General features: G+C 46.1%; 1 protein-coding gene across 4 annotated transcripts in view; it reads left to right on the top strand.

Moving 5' to 3' along the window:
* The window catches only part of Abr (ABR activator of RhoGEF and GTPase), a 242,673-nt gene that overhangs the window by 148,026 nt on the left and 77,411 nt on the right, over positions 1-17,236 (top strand). For all 4 annotated transcript variants that reach the window (XM_045158035.1, XM_045158033.1, XM_045158032.1 and 1 more), the window contains one exon: positions 6,694-6,879. In XM_045158035.1, coding sequence (XP_045013970.1) covers positions 6,694-6,879 — 186 coding nt within the window. The remainder of the gene's footprint in view (positions 1-6,693; positions 6,880-17,236) is intronic.

Below are 17,236 nucleotides of genomic sequence, written 5' to 3'. Positions count from 1 at the left end.
TCCTTAAATGTGTTATAGGTTTGAAAACTGTGCCTACTGTCTTGGACCTGTAATTCCAGAATGCCAGAGCCTGAGACAAGAGAATTCTAAGTTGGAGTCCTGCCTGGGGTACATAGTTAGATCCTTTTCAAAACAGACAGACAAATAAACAAGATCACTGCCTCTGGAAGTATGCATAAGTCCCTTGGTCCTTAGTTTCTTTATCTGAAGATGATAATGTAGTTGCCCCTCCTTATCTGTGTAGCATGGTAATTCCAAGACCTACAGTAGAAGCTTACAAAACCTTGGATAATACTGAATCCCAGATATATATACTATGCATTTTTGCTAGAGAGAGAGAAATTAGGTCCAATAAGATAATAACAATAATTAGAGCTGTGGGGATAGCTCAGCTAAGACTTGAGTTCACTCCCCAGAACCCATGTAAAAAATATGAGTGTGATAGGGTGGCCTTGGAATCTCAGCACTGGGAAGACGGACAGGTAGATCCGTAGGGCTCCTTGGCTAGCCTACCTAGTGAGATCTAGGCAACAGAGACCTTGTCTTCAAAAAGGTAGACAGTAGGTTGGAAAGATGGCTCAGCAGTTAAGGTGCTTGCCTGCAAAGCCTAACGACCTGGGTTCGAGTCCCAAATATCTACATAAGCCAGCTGCACAAAGTGACACACACATATGGAGTGTGTTTGCAGTGGCTGTAGGCCCTGGCACACCCATACTCACTCTCTCTCTCTCTCTCTCTCTCTCTCTCTCTCTCTCTCTCTCTCATCTGTCTGTATCTCTCTGCTTGCAAATGAATAAATACAATATTTTAAAAAAATGGTAGACAGTGACTGAGGAACAACACTTGAAGTTGTCCTGTGGCCTCCACATGCATGTGCACACATGTAATCATACGTGAACTTGTGTGTACACTCATATGAAAAATATATTAACAATAATACCAGGCGTGGTGGTGCATGGCTTTAATCCCAGCACTTGGGAGGCAGAGGTAGAGGGATCACCATGAGTTCAAGGACACTCTGAGTTTACAATACTGAATTCTAGGCCAGCCTGGGCTAGAGTGAGACCCTACCTCGGAAAAAAAAAGGAAAAAAAGATATTAACAATAATGAATAAATGTAGCTGGGTTGGTAGAGTGCTTGCCTAGTATGTTCAAGGCCCTGGGTTCCATCCCTGGCACTACATAAAACCAGGGATGGTGGTGAATTACTGTAATCCCAGCACTTGGGAGGTAGAGTCAGGGAGGTCAGAAGTTCAAGATCATGCTCAGCTATATAGTAAGCTTGAAGCTGGCCTGAAGTACATGAGACCCTGTCTGAAAACAAAACAAAAACAGATTAATTACAGCGTCATACTATAATAGAACTTCTCTTGTGAACTATAGGCAAACACTGGTGTTTTCAAATGGTGGATGACCACAGGTGACGGAGACTACAGCTAAGGAAGGAAAGTGGGAATACAATTGCTGTCTATGGTAGTTACCTTCCTGTTGCTAGGACAAAACACCTGCCCAAAAGTAGCTGATGGGATGCGAGTTTTTATTTTAGCTTACAGTGCCAAGGGGAAACTTCTTGATGGCAGGGGAAAGCGTGGCATGAGTAGGGGCTAGACATCACTCTGCCACAGCAAGTGGAAAACAGCAATGAGAGAGTGAGCTGAGCTCTGGCAAGGAGGAGCTGGCTATAACCCTCCTAAGTGTGCCCCCAGCAACACAGCCTCCTTCAGCAAGGTTCCACCTCCCAAATCGGAATCAGCTGAGGACCAAGCATTCAAAACCCATGAGTTTATGGGGGGCATGTGAGTGAAACCACCACACCTTCTCTCCCTTCCTGGATATAGAAGTTTGGGAGACCTTTCGGGACCTAGTACCGGGTATTGAAGGACACTTATATATCAGTGGAAGGAAGGAGGCAGGCTGGCTGCTAGTTAGATGTATGTAAAGTATGCCTTATAAACTGAGGATTGCAGTGCCAAAAAAGAAAAAAGCTGTCACTGCTGGCAGGATGCATATCTGACAGGACTTGTCCTGCCTGATTGTGAATCCCTGCTTAGCCCTTACTAGCTAGCAACTTTCAGCAGGTAAATAAGAAAACTGCCTCATTTTCTCCATCTCCCATCTGGATTGGCAAGTAGTACTCTGTGCCTGGATGGTTGTGAGGATTAAGTGAGTTCCCGAGCACAGCTCTGAGAACAGGGCATAGGGATTAGCTGGCACTGTTAATGTTTTGTTCAGTGCTGGGTGGGAGGACAGGTTAGGGCTTCTGTGTTCTTTTTAGTTTTAGTTTTGTTTTATTTTGTTGTGAGACAAGGCCTTGCTACGTGGCCCTGGCTGGCCTGGAACTTACTGTGTAGACCAGGCTGGATTCAAACTTGTAGCTGTTTTCCTTCCTCTGCCTCATGTGTGCTGAAATTTGTGTGTGTGTGTGTTCTTGTCAACAGCCTCAGATTTCCTCTCCACAGAGGCATGCCACTCATAAAGTACTAAAGCAGGCTTCCTCATCTGGGCAAAGATCACATACTGAGTGAAGTTCACTTATAGGAGATGAAGATTCATTCTCATTCTCATTCTCTCTCTCAAATAAATAAAATGAAATAAAAAATTAAATCCTCTGCTTTTCCAAAGGTGGCTGACTCAACGGAGAAACAGTATTATTTGTTCCCCTTCCTTATTCCCATAGCTCTTCTTAACCTCCAAGGAATGCCTCAGAAATGTGAAGCCACTTTACAATGTGACATATACCTATGTTTCTGTTTTCCCTTTAACAAATACTTCCTGGTGTGCAAAGGACTGGGTGTGGGTCACTAAGACTACACAGGGAGACAGGGATGCCTCACAGGGGCTTCTGTTTGATCCCTGGGGTGCTGCCTGGGACCACATTTAGTAATCTGGAAGCTTCCTGGTTCCTGGTGAGCACCTGTTGATACGCGAGGCCTGGAGTCTGGGCTGAGGTGGAAGGTAAAACAAAGAAGAGAAAACCAAATGCATTGTAATTCTGCATCTCTTGACACTTGAGTTCTGCCTGATGCCTATGTTAGCACCACCTAAGCCACAATGGCCTCAGCCATCTCAGACTGTCCTTCCTCTCTTAGACTCCTGTTCTCTCTTTCTGGAAGTTTCCTTTGGAGTTCATAGTCCCACTGCATCTCAGCTTCCTTATCTGTGAGTCAGGTTGACCGCACCCCCTCCCTGTGAGTGGTAACTAAGGTGATAGGTTAGCGAAGGTGCTGCCAGTTGCCAGGCCTTCTGGGGTAGGTGGTAGAGGAGGAAGTGGGCAGATTTCTTTCCCCTGTTGCGAAAGGGTACTTGCTGGGGGACAAAGCAGACATGACTGTGAGGCAGAACTGGCTCAGCCCCATCTTCCTGAGAAGCTCTTGGGCTGGAAATCCAGACCCAGGATTGAGGTCACCCAGGGGTTCTCTAAGAAATCTCCCTAGAGCCAGGGTCCCACCCTTGTCCTTACAGCTGGACCTGGGAGGAGGCTGGAGATGACTGGTTCACTGGCTCTCTGGCAGTGGCCCTAAGGGCAGTCCTGGATCAGAGTTCAGTGAGGGTGTCCTTTTAGCTTCTCCTGCTCCTAAGACCGGTGAGTCTTCACCAGATAAAAATAATTTCAGAGCCGGGCGTGATGGCACATGCATTTAATTCCAGCACTTAGGAGGCAGAGGTAGGAGGATTGCCATGAATTTGAGGCCACCCTGAGACTACAGAGTGAATTCCAGGTCAGCCTGGGCTAGAGTGAGACCAGACCCTACCTCGAAAAAATATATATATATATCATAAGGACCAGCCAGCTCCTTCCCCTCCCCCATGGGGGTTGGGGGTGAGAGCAAAGGTCTTCTATCTTGTGTGAAAAAGTCTCGTGCCTCCAGTGCAGGCTGGTCCATGTGACTGGCCGTTGGTAAGGGTCCTTCCCCTTTTGTAGACAGAGTGGGAAGTTTAGGAGGAAGCAGAGCTGTTGGGCCTGTCTTAGAGTAGGTGGCAGATGAGCTCTTGCTTCCCCACAAGCTTCTGAGCAATCCAGTCTCTGGGCCCTTTGGCTTTGCAGGCAGATGTCTTCACCACTAAGCCATCTCTCCAGCCCCAATGGTTTGATTTTTTTATTAGTCCATTTTTTATTCAGATAGATTCTAATGTTCTTAAAAGCAGGGTTCATAAGAACAGGCTCTCAAATTTGGACTTCTAAACCCCTCCTCAGAACATGGGTTGTTGCATGATACGTTGCGTGGTCAAAGCTGCACTACTAGCTCTGCGTCGTGCCCCTCCGACCCAGCCCTGCCTGAGCCCATTCTTTCCTTGCCCACCGAATGCTGACCTTCAGCTCCTGCCTCTCACCAAACCTATTTTTGCCTCTGGACCAAGCGTCAGAGTCTGCCTGGAGTATCCACAATCCTTAAGCTTCCATTTCAGGTGAATGTCCCCTCAAACTGTCCTTTATTACCTGTCTAGGTAGTCCCCTCTGTTTGTTTCATCACACTTACAGGTGTGTATAGATGTTGGATTATTGTCTTGTGTCTTCAGTACTAGATGGGACAGAAATTGTGCATGTTCTGGCTATGTTACTGAATATCCCAGGTCTAGACTCAGGTTAAGCACATGGTACATTACTTACAGACTGATTAGTAATATTGCCTCTGTGCCAAGCATGTGACTTTTGATCTTCCCATTGAATCTTCTAATAACTGTTCCAGTCTCACAAAGGAATCTGCTAGTGATGTGATACTAAACCCAGAGGTGGTAAGTGGCTTGTCCACAGTTATTATGGCAGAATCAGCGCTTAAGGCCACACAGCCTGGCCTGCTCTAGGTTGAATTTCATCCTGTTTCCTAGCAAGTACTAGCACTGAAGGTCACTTGGTTCTAGTGTTGAGAGGGTCAGCAAAAGAGTCTGTCACTGGCGTTGTCACTGTGTGTGGACGTGATAGAGCTTGTTGGACAAGGAGACTAGAAGTCAGAGCATTGTCTGGGTATGGTGAGACTTCCGCTTGTAGACCTCTTTGAGGGAGGATGGGTTAGTTTGGCTGGAAGGGTAGCTGCTGTGGCTGGCTCAGGCTGGTTGTGGGTCAGAGGGACTTGGTGTCAGCTTTGTTCCCCCTCTGTGTACTGTTTCCCTGCTCCCACATCTTCAGCAGTTGACATGCCTGTTCTCTGCCAGAATGCTTCTCTTGTTGGATAGCTCACTATCTCATCCTGTGAGACATTGGAGGACTGCTCTTGTGAGCCCAAACTTGATCCAGTTTCTTCCCACCGCTCCCAGGTCTGCAGCGCTCCAGGCTGTCAAAGGCTGCTTTCCACACTGCTTCCAGATAGAATGCTAGCCATGTCTGACTTAGACTTCTCTCTTCTGGGTCCATGCCTTTCCATTTTCTCCCCTCCTTTCCCATGTCTTCAAGTGGGAAGTTTCTAGACCGTGTCGCCTGATGGGCTCTGTAGTACAGTCTCAACATACTCGTTTTTTTTGTTTTGTTTTCTCTGATTAATCTCCCTATCTTAACTAGTCTGGTCTTGAACTCTGATGATTCTCCTGCCTCAGTCTTCTGAGTAGCTTAGGACTACAATAGGCACGCTCCATGCCACCTGGCCTCATTGCAAGTGATTTGAAAACTGCAGAGGAATCTATTACCGAGAGTACACCCACACCCCATTATCCCAGGCAGTGCTGGGGGGGGGGGGTGGTCCTGACTTACTGTCTGTCACCACCCCCTCAACTTGTGGGCCCTGACGCATCTTGGTGTGTAGACAAGCAGAGCTGACAGATCGCTTTCATTTTCATGTCAACTCAGGTATTGAGAAAGAGTCTACAACCACAACCACACTCCGTGAGAAAGACCGCTGTACTTGCTCAGCAGTGTCTGCTAGGATATGTGGCAAGGAGGAAGGTGGCATGGGTATACCTGCTCCTTTCCTGTACCAAGTGACAGGAACTTGAGATTTCAGTGACTCTGAGCTGGGTTTTTTTTCTTTTTTCTTTCTTTCTTTTTTTTTTTTTTTGGAGACAAGGTCATACTTTGTAATCCAGGCTGACCTCAAACTCAGTCCTGCCTCAGCCTCTGTAGTGCTGAGATCACAGGCATGTGATATCATACATAGCTTGAACTAGTCTCCAGTCTATTTAAGATTATGCTGGGCGTGGTGGCACACTCTGTCAATCCCAGCATTCGGGAGGCAGAGGTAGGAGGATTGCCGGGAGTTCAAGGCCACCCTGAGACTACATAGTTAATTCCAGGTCAGCCTGGGCTAGACCCTTCCTCAAAAAACAAAAAACAAAAAAAAAAGATTTTACCCCTTGAATGCTAGAACTACCTTCAATTTCTCAGCCAAGGAACTGGATTCATGGGCAACCCTTCCTTCCACTGAAGTGTGATGACATGTCTTCTGACTTCTGTGATGAGGGCATGAAGCTGTGAAGAGCAGTGGATGTATACAGGCCACAGGCTGGGTACTGGCAACTCAGATGGGGAAAGGGAAAGGAGTGTGCTATAGTTGCTGGGCTAGATTCCCTCTCTGCATGTGGCTTGTTGGGACCTGTGACAGAAGCTCTGAGATACACACAACTTTCCAAGTGCTCTGCCTTTGGTGGCCTTGTCTAGGCAGGACTTGGGCGTCACATCTTGTTAATCAGTGCCAGGATCTGTGCGGGCCTTACTGACACTCTGGTTTATTTACTCCCGCCTCTGCTCTGCTCTTCCTTTCCTAGCCCATGAAACCCCTGAAGGCCACGGCCACCACCTCGCAGCCTGTGCTCACCATCCAGCAGATTGAGACCATCTTCTACAAGATCCAGGACATCTATGAGATCCACAAGGAGTTCTATGACAACCTCTGCCCCAAGGTGCAGCAGTGGGACAGCCAGGTCACCATGGGCCATCTCTTCCAGAAGCTGGTGAGTCTCCTATGAGGGAGTGTGTCCGTGACATGCATTAGTGGAACTGCTGGGCTAGAAGATGGTCTTGGGACAGGACTGGTTACCCTGGCTCTCTTCATTTGAGGCTGGTCGTCTTTGACTCCTGGGCCTGTGTGCTTTTGGGCAGTTGAGCCCAGACCTTTGACCACAGGCCGACCCTGGGGAAACCCCGAGAGGACTTCTAGGGATGGTAGGGACAGGTCACGTGTGGGTGTTTCTGGGAGAATGCTGCCTTTATATCCATGGGTACTCCTTGAGTAGTAGAATGAAATTTCCTCTGCCAGGTTTCAAATTCTCTGTCCCTCCATGGACCGACCACGAAGGATGCCAAACAGAGGGTCAAATATTGATTAGCTGAGACCTTCGATTAGCTGCCTCTGTAAACGGAACAGTTGCATGGAAACTGTCCCAGCTAGTTGTCATCTCCTGAGGTTCCCAGAACAGGGAACAGCAAGAGTCAGGCCCACCCACTGCTGCTGTGAGGGGAAAGGGCATAGACTTAGTGTTGAGAGTTGCTTGTAGAAGGCCTCAAGTTCCCAGGGCCTCTGTGACACCCTTTTCCCTAGCTCTGCCTCCGTGTTCCCTATAAGACCCTCAGAGGCCTCCTCCTCCCTCCCCACAGCTCTTACCTGGCTGCTCCCACCATAGTTCTTCACAGCCCATCGTCAGTAGAGACTTGGGCTCAGTGGCTGTCCTCTAGTTCCCTCCCTGGGGAGTGTCTGGGGAGAGATAGCAGCACCTCTCCTTTCCCTCCCCTGCCCTGATACTAGTAGGCTCTGTGCTATTTGCTGGGATATTCATAGGGCCTCAAGCTCAGCATGTTCCAAGCTCGGTTCATTCCCTGGAGTTACCTGCTCTTCTTTCTTTATCTTGGTGCGTGCCTTGTCCTCATCCTTGGTGCCTCACCCTCCCTCCCTCCTCATCCCTACATCCCATGGTGTCGTCTAATTCAATGTCCCTCACAGCTCTCCATTCTGTCCAGCGTCCTTCCTCTTGACCTCCATTGTCTCTCCTGGGTCCTCCCTGAGGCTTCCTGCTCCCTGTCCCATCACCTGTCTTTGCTAGCAGCAGGAGAGAGTTTCTCAAACCTGACCTAGACCTGGCATCTCCCCCACTTCTTGTCCTGCCAGGGCTCCCCTGTGACCCCTGGCATTTCTGTTGTCAGTTTATACTGAAGATTCTTGCTGACAAATGTGTACTTGTAGTTGTCTGAAGGGTCCTCTCTCATTCCCCCGACTTCATGACCATAAACTCCACAAGAGTGTGTATTTTCTTTCTTTTCTTTCAAGGTAGGGTCTCACTCTAGCCCAAGCTGACCTAGAATTCACTATGTAGTCTCAGGGTAGCCTCAAACTCACAGTGATCCTCCTGCCTCTGCCTTACAAGTGCTGGGATTAAAGTTGCGCACCACCATACCTGCCTTTTCTATTCTTTAGATTCATAATCAGCCCATTAGTTGACACATGGATGAATGAGTATAATCTTTTTTTTTTTTCCCAGAAAGGAATGCTTTATTTAGGCTCACAGTTTTAGGGTGCAGTCTGTTATGGTGGAAAGGCATGGCAGTGATACACTGCTGCACACATTAGTTCTTTTTTTTTTTTTTTAATTTTTATTAACATTTTCCATGATTATAAAATATATCCCATGGTAATTCCCTCCCTCCCCACCCCCACACTTTCCCATTTGAAATTCCATTCTCCATCATATTACCTCCCCATTACAATCATTGTAATTACATATATACAATATCAACCTGTTAAGTATCCTCCTCCCTTCCTTTCTCCACCCTTTATGTCTCCTTTTCAACTTACTGGCCTCTGCTACTAAGTATTTTCATTCTCACGCAGAAGCCCAGTCATCTGTAGCTAGGATCCACATATGAGAGAGAACATGTGACGCTTGGCTTTCTGGGCCTGGGTTACCTCATTTAGTATAATACTTTCCAGGTCCATCCATTTTTCTGCAAATTTCATAACTTCATTTTTCTTTACTGCTGAGTAGAACTCCATTGTATAAATGTGCCACATCTTCATTATCCACTCATCTGTTGAGGGACATCTAGGCTGGTTCCATTTCCCAGCTATTATAGATTGAGCAGCAATAAACATGGTTGAGCATGTACTTCTAAGGAAATGAGATGAGTCCTTTGGATATATGCCTAGGAGTGCTATAGCTGGGTCATACGGTAGATCAATCTTTAGCTGTTTTAGGAACCTCCACACTGTTTTCCACAATGGCTGGACCAGATTGCATTCCCACCAGCAGTGTAGAAGGGTTCCTTTTTTTCCACATCCCCGCCAACATTTATGATCATTTGTTTTCATGATGGTGGCCAATCTGACAGGAGTGAGATGGAATCTCAATGTAGTTTTAATCTGCATTTCCCTGATGACTAGTGACGTAGAACATTTTTTTAGATGCTTATATGCCATTCGTATTTCTTCCTTTGAGAACTCTCTATTTAGCTCCATAGCCCATTTTTTGATTGGCTTGTTTGATTCCTTATTATTTAACTTTTTGAGTTCTTTGTATATCCTAGATATTAATCCTCTATCAGATATATATAGGTGGCGAAGATTGTAGGTTGCCTCTTTGCTTTTTTCACTGTGTCCTTTGCAGTGCAAAATCTTTGTAATTTCATGAGGTCCCAGTGACTAATCTGTGGTTTTATTGTTTGAGCAATTGGGGTTGTATTCAGAAAGTCTTTGCCAAGACCAATATGTTGAAGGGTTTCCCCTACTTTTTCCTCTAGCAGTTTCAGAGTTTCAGGTCTGATGTTAAGGTCTTTAATCCATTTGGACTTAATTCTTGTGCATGGCGAGAGAGAAGAATCTATTTTTATCCTTTTGCAGATATATATCCAGTTTTCAAAACACCATTTGCTGAAGAGGCTGTCTCTTCTCCAATGAGTAGTTTTGGCATTTTTATCGAATATCAGGTGTCTATAGCTACTTGGGCTTCCATCTGGGTCCTCTATTCTGTTCCACTGATCTACATGTCTGTTTTTGTGCCAGTACCATGCTGTTTTTGTTACTATAGCTCTGTAGTATAGGTTAAAATCAGGTATGGTGATACCACCAGCCTCATTTTTGTTGCTCAGTATTATTTTAGATATTTGAGGGTTTTTGTGATTCCAAATGAATTTTTGAATTGTTTTTTCTATTTCCATGAAGAAAGCCTTTGGAATTTTGATAGGGATTGCATTAAATGTGTAGATTGCTTTAGGTAAGATTGCCATTTTCACAATATTGATTCCTCCAATCCAGGAACAAGGGATGTTTCTCCACTTTCTAGTGTCTTCTGCAATTTCTCGCTTGAGTGTTTTAAAGTTCTCATTGTAGAGATTCTTTACTTCCTTGGTTAGGTTTATTCCAAGGTACTTTATTTTTTTTTGATGCATTTGTGAACGGGAATGATTCTCTGATTTCATCCTCTGTGTGTGTGTTGTTAGCATATATGACGGCTACTGATTTCTGTGTATTTATTTTGTATCCTGCTACATTGCTGTAGGTTTTGATCAGCTCTAACAGTTTGCTAGTAGAGTCTTTAGGGTCCTTTATGTATAGAATCATGTCATCTGCAAATAATGATAACTTGATCAAATGAGTATAATCTTGACTACTAGGACTGGGGAGAGCTTAGGTGTTGAGGAAGATGCCTGTGTCCTGAGAGCCCCATTTATTTATTTATTTATTTATTTATATTTAATATATAATATATATGTATATACATATATATTATATATATAATATATTACATATATATATATATATATATTTGAGAGAGCGAGAGAGAAAGAGGCAGATACAGATAGAGAGAAAATAGGCATGTCAGGCCTATCACCACTACAAACTCCAGACACCACCTACCATCTTGTACTACCTTGTGCATCTGGCTTTACGTGGGTAATGGGGAATTGAACCCAGGTCATTAGGCTTTGCAGGCAAGCACCTTAACCACTGAACCGTCTATGTACCCCCACTCCCATTTTAGGTAGGGTCTTGCTCTAGCCCAAGCTGACCTGGAATTCACTGTGTAGTCAGAGTGGCCTGGAACTCTCAGTGATCCTCCTACCTCTGCCTCCCAAAAAGGGTGTGTCACTACACCCAGCTGAAGACCCCATTTAAAAAATTGGGGGGCCTGGAGGGATGGCTTAGTGGTTAAGGCACTTGCTTGCAAAGCCGAAGGACTCAGGTTTGATTTCCCAGGACCCATGTAAGCCAGATGCGCACAAGATGGTGCATGCGTCTAGAGTTTGTTTGCAGCAGCTGGAGGCCCTGGTGCACCCATTCTCTCTCTCTCTCTCTTTCTGTCAAATAAATAAAAATAAAATATATTTTTAAAAATTGTTTGTTTGTTTTGGGGGAGTCAAGGTAGGGTCTCACTCTAGCCCAGGCTGACCTGGAATTCACTGTGTAGTCTCAGGGTGGCCTTGAACTTGTGGCAATCCTCCTATCTCTGCCTCCTGAGTGCAGGGATTAAAGGTATATGTCACCATGCCCAGCCAGAGCTCCATTTTTAAGAACACACATGTTCTGGGAGCAAGCACGGCTAGCTTCTAGAGCCAGACCACAGGTTTGCCATAAATAGTCCTGTGACAGATTAGCCTCTCTCCTGTGACTCAGCTTCCTCATCTATAAAATGAAGGTAGTAGTACTTACCTGATTGGATTATGGGAGGAGTGAGCGAGTATCTGAAAGTGTGTGTGGAACAGGTGCCTGAAGGCCCTAAGTTAGTCAACGTTCGGTAGTTCACCATTGCTGGTGGTGTTATCATTGCTGTAGTTACCAGGAAAAGGCACTCAGGATGCATTGTTTCCAGGGAACACGACACTTGTAGTAGAGCTAGCTGCTTCCCCCAATACAGGGGTGGTGCACACCCGTCATCCCTCCCTGTTCCCAGGATCTGTGATGATTGGGATGGGGCAGCCTCTCTTCAGCCCTTGGGTGTGCAGAAGAGGGTAAACTGGCATGGGAGGGTGAGTAGGCTCTCCAGATGATCTTTTTGTTGGTTTAGGATGTTTTGTTTTGTTTTGTTTTGTTTTAGGCAGAGTCTCTGTAGCCCAGGCTGGTCTTTAACTCATAGCGATCTTCTTGCCCAGCCAAGTGCTAGGGTTACAGGCATGAGCTTTCCCAGTCTTTGTTATTCAGACCCTAAGACTTTTAGGGTCCCCTGTTCAAGTCTTCGCCTCATTCTCAGCGCTATGAGCTGATGTCTACCTCTTAAGACTTCAGGCATCTGGAGGCAGTTTATTTTCAGCTGAAGTCTCCTGGTATTTGATTATCCATTACCAAGAGAGGGGAATTAGCATCTCTGCTGTTTGTTTTATGAGATCACTCCAGTGCCAAGCTTCTGTTTCCAAGCAACCTCCGCTTCCCAGTTAATGACCTTGGCAGGCCCCATAGGCCTTACACCCTTCTGCATCAGGTCACTGTGGCAGTGGCAGTGCCTGGCATGTTCCATGGCACCTGTAACACAGGTGGCTTCTGTCCTGGCTCAGGAGAGAACTGCATCACAGCAACGTAAGCATCTGGGCTGCATCCTCATGGGAATGGAGGGCATGGGGAGCCCACTCGTGGAAGATTCTGTGATTTATATGCTGGCTTAGGAAGCAGCTGGCCAGGACTCCCCTGGAAAAGTACACTCCACGTCTGGCTGCTCAGGGCTCAGACTACACTGCTGGAGCCTTAATTGGCTCCCCTACAATCCCAGTGGCTACTCTTCTCTCTGGTTCCTTGTTCACAGGCTGCCCCAGCTTCCGTGAAGGGCTCTGTCTTTGCCTTGGGAGGCTCCAGACCCTGCTCATAGTGCACCTCACTCTCATGCCCCGCCTCTGGATCCTGGAGAAGCAACAGTGATTCTTCAGGCAGCAGTGTGCTCTGGAGTGGAGCTTAGGGGAAGCCGAAGCTGGTTGGGAGTAGAAATCTCCCAGGAAGCCAGGCAGCAGCTGTGCCCCCTTGCTGTTTCACTGGGGAAAACTTTATTTGTTTATTTGAGAGCGACAGACAGAGAGGGAGAAAGAGGCAGAGAGAGAGAGAGAGAGAGAGAGAGAGAGAATGGGTACGCCAGGGCCTCCAGCCTCTGCAAACGAACTCCAGATGCATGTGCCATCTTGTGCATCTGGCTAACATGGGTACTGGGGAATCGAGCCTCAACCGGGTCCTTAGGCTGCACAGGCAAGTGCTTAGCCATTAAGCCATCTCTCCAGTCCTGGGAAAAACTTTAAGCCAAAAAATCTTAAGAAGAACATAGCAGATAACTGTATGCATCTCTCAGAGTTAATGGATGTGAGTGTAGAAGATAAATCCGCCAACACATTTTTCTTTTCTCTTTTCAACCTTTCCTTTCTTTTTTATTCTCTTCGCCCCTTCCATCCCCCCCCCCCGATTTTCTTTCTTCAGAACTTTGTGGGTGAATCAGACCCAGTGCTACTGTTATATCATTGAGTCATACTCCAGCCCCTCACAAAACTTTCTAATAAAAAATAATCGGCGCTTAGCAGTTAAGGCGTTTGCCTGCAAAGCCAAAAGACCTAGGTTCTATTCCCAGGACCCACATTATCCAGATGCACAAGGGAGCACACACATCTGGAGTTCATTTGCAGTGGCTGGAAGCCCTGGCGCAACCATTCTCTCTCTCTCTCTCTGTCCGTCCCTCCCTCACTTCTTCCCTCCCTCCCTTCCTCCCCCTCTTTCTCTGTCAAATAAATAAATAAAAATAAATTTTAAAAAATAGTAATAATAGGGGCCGGAGGGGGGAGATAGCTTAGTTCACCACTTACTAGCAAAGCCTCAAGCCTACTGACCTGGGTTCAGCTCCCCGGAACCCACATAAAACCAGCTGCACAAAGTAGCACATTTATCTGGAGTTTGTTTGCAGTGGCGGGAGGCCCAGCAGCACTCATGATGTCTCTTGCATGCTCCCCTCCCTCTTTCTCCCTGTCTCATTCTTTCTCTTTCACAAATAAACATATATAATAATAATAATAATAGTAAATTATTAGCTTGGCCTGGTGGGGCAGGCTTATAATCCCAGCTACTCAGAAGTCTGAGGCAAGAAAATTGCAAGTTTGGACTATAGAGATGGTTCAGTAGTTAAGGCCCTTGCCTGGACCCTGGTTCGATTCCCCAGTGCTCTCATAAAGCCAGATGCATAAGCTGGCACATGCATCTGGAGTTCATTTGCAGTGTCTGGAGGCCCTAATGTGCCCATTCATATTCTTATTCTCTCTTGCTCTTTCTCTCTCTCTCTCTCTCATCTCTCAAAAGAAAAGGGAATTGCAGGTCTGTGGCCAGCCTAGGTAACTTAATGAGACCCTCTTTCCCAATAGTAAGTAAAAAGAAGAGCCAAGTGTAATGGCGTCTGCCTATAGTCCCAACACTAGGTAGAAGCAGAAAGGATCAGGAGTTCGATGTCATCCTTAGCTACATAGCAAGTTAGATAGAGGCCAGCCTGAGCTATATGAGACCCTGTCTCAAAAACAAAAATTGGCCAGGTGTAGTGGTGCACACCTTTAATCCTAGCACTCAGGTGGCTGAGGTAGGAGGATCACTGTGAGTTCAAGGCCAGTCTGAGACAACATAGTGAGTAGTTCTGGTGAGACCCTACCTCAGAAAGGGGGGAAAATAATTTTTAAAAATTGGGGCTGAAAAGATGGCTCGGGGTTAAGGGCTTGCCTGCAAAGCCTAATGACCCAGGCTTGATTCCCCAGTACCTACGTAAAACCAGATGCACAAAGTGGCACATGCATCTGGAGTTCTTTTGCAGTGGCTGGAGGTCCTGGCGCAGCCATTCTCTGTCTCTCTCCTGTTTCTTGCTTATAATATTACAGATGGAGGTGAAGTGTGCACCTCCTTTCCCCCTCCTATGAGGCTGCTGTGGTACAAATTTGGTGTGTAGCTTTGTACACTGCAGTTTGTATTATGTATTTATTATTATTATTTTTCAAGGTAGAATCCCACTGTAGCCCAGGCTGAACTGGAATTCTCTCAAGCTTGCTTCGAACTCACAGTGATACTCCCTACCTCTGCCTCCCGAGTGCTAGGATTAAAGACATGTACCACTACACCTAGCTGTACTGTGTATTTTTACTACTTACCTGTATCTTTTTATGATGTTGCATGTACTTTTATATATTTATTTATTTTTGAGGTAGGGTCTCACTCTAGCCCAGGCTGACCTGGAATTCACTCTGTAGTCTCAGGGTGGCCTTGAACTCATGGCAATCCTCCTACCTCCGAGTGCTGGGATTAAAGGCGTGCGCCACCACACCCAGCTTGCATGTACTTTTTTTTTTTTTTTTGACATCTTCCCCATGGTAATTCCCTCCCTCCCCCCACTTTCCCTTTTGAAATTCCACTCTCATATCCCCTCCCCTCTCAATCAGTCTCTCTTTTATTTTGATGTCATCATCTTTCCCTCCTGTTATGATGGTCTTGTGTAGGTAGTAGCAGGCACTAGTCATGGATATCCAGGCCATTTTGTGTCTGAAGGAACATGTTGTAAGGAGCCCTACTCTTTCTTTGGCTCTTGCATTCTTTCCGCCACCTCTTCCACAATGGACCCTGAGCCATGGAAGGTGTGATTGAGACATTTCAGTGCTGAGCACTCCTCTGTCACTTCTTCTCAGCACCATGGTGCCTTCTGAGTCATCCCATGGTTACTGCCATCTGAAAAGAGAAGGTCCTCTAAGCAAAAGTGAAAGTAGCATTAATACATGAGTGTGAATATTAAGAGAAGTGCTTACTGGGCAGTTGGGTGAGTATAGAATATACATTTAGCTGGACAGCAGCAGACATTACACCCCTAGGGCTCATGACTACCCCTGTTGTAGGTTTTCAGTATCAGGGATGTATTCCCTCCCATGGAGTGGGCCTCCATTCAAATTAGAGGGCAGTTGGTTTCCACCATGACAGATGTGCCCCTATTCACCTGTTGGTTCATTTGGCCAAATCTAAGGCTTGCAGTGTCCACTGTTGAGTATCTTCACTGGTGATTTCTCTCTTTCCCGTTGAACTGCGTGCAGCATGGCTTTTTCTAGATTTTGCATGTACTTTTAAAATGCACATGTGCATATGTGCTTATCGCATTTTGTACTTCATCCACCGCATCCTGGATCCCTGTTAGTGTTGCTCATTCATCTAAAGTGCTGGGTGTCAGGTACTGTGTCATGAACATTTGTTTTCAGCCTTCCCACTGTGAGGAAGAAGAGGGAGACAGTGAGTGTCCTTGCTTACATCTCCTTGGGCACATTCGTATGTGTGCTTTCTAAGAGCAGCCTGATCCAGTGGAAATGGGTGTGAGCCACACACGTATAATTTTAGACATGATAGTAAGAACTTTTAAATTTTTATTTTATTTTATATATTAGTTGAAAGCAGAGGTGGAAGGAGAGAATGGGCACACCAGGGTGTCTAGCCACTGCAACTGACCTCTAGATATGAGCCACTTTGTACATCTGGTTTTACGTGGGTGCTAGGGAATCGAGCCAAGGTCCTTAGGCTTTGCAGGCAAGTGCCTTAACCACTAAGCAATCTCTCCAGCCCGAGTAAGTACTTTTTATTGTTTTGGAGGTACTAGGGATTGAGCCCAGGGCTTCACATACACTAAGCTACCTCTCCAGTCTTAATAGCCGTATATATATATTTTAAGTTTTTTTGTTTGCTTTTTTTTTTTTTTTTTGGTCAGGATCTTAGATAGCTAAGGCTGTTCTTGAGCTACTACTGATCCTCCTGCCTCAGCATCCCAGGAGCTAGGATTACAGGCATTAGCCCCTAAGACTGGCAGCAGCCACATTTTTTAAAGTAAAAATAGCATGTTGGGGACAGGAGTTGGTGGGCAAAGCACTTGCTACAGAAGCATGAGTCCCTGAGTTTGGATCCTCAGCCCCATGTAAAAAAGCCATGAGCTGCAGTTGCCTTCTGTGATTGCAGCATTCCTATGGTAAGGTGAAAGGTAGGGTCAGGAGAACTTTTCTGAATCTCCCAAGTAGTTATCCTGGTGAATGGAGAAGTGGACATCAAAAGACCCTGTCTCAAATGAGGTGAAGGCAAGGATTAACACCTGAAAGTTGTCCTTTGACCTCCACTTTGTACTGTGCCACCCCCCCACCCCCCACACACAGACAAACAGAAGTGAAGGAGGGAGGAAAATATGGCTGGAGATGGATGTAGTGTACATGCCTTTAATCATAGCACTGGAGAGGCAGAAATGGGAAAGGATCATTGTGAGTTCAAGGCCAGCTTGGGCCACAGAATGTGCTACAGACCAGCCTGGGCTAAAGTGAAACCCTACTTTCAAAACAAAACAAAAAAACAGGGCTGGAGAGATGGCT

The sequence above is a fragment of the Jaculus jaculus genome, chromosome 9 (assembly GCF_020740685.1).
Source record: "Jaculus jaculus isolate mJacJac1 chromosome 9, mJacJac1.mat.Y.cur, whole genome shotgun sequence".
Classification (NCBI taxonomy): Eukaryota; Metazoa; Chordata; class Mammalia; order Rodentia; family Dipodidae; genus Jaculus; species Jaculus jaculus.
The sequence above is the reverse complement of the archived record's forward strand: the minus strand, read 5'-3'. Positions and strand labels throughout refer to the sequence as shown.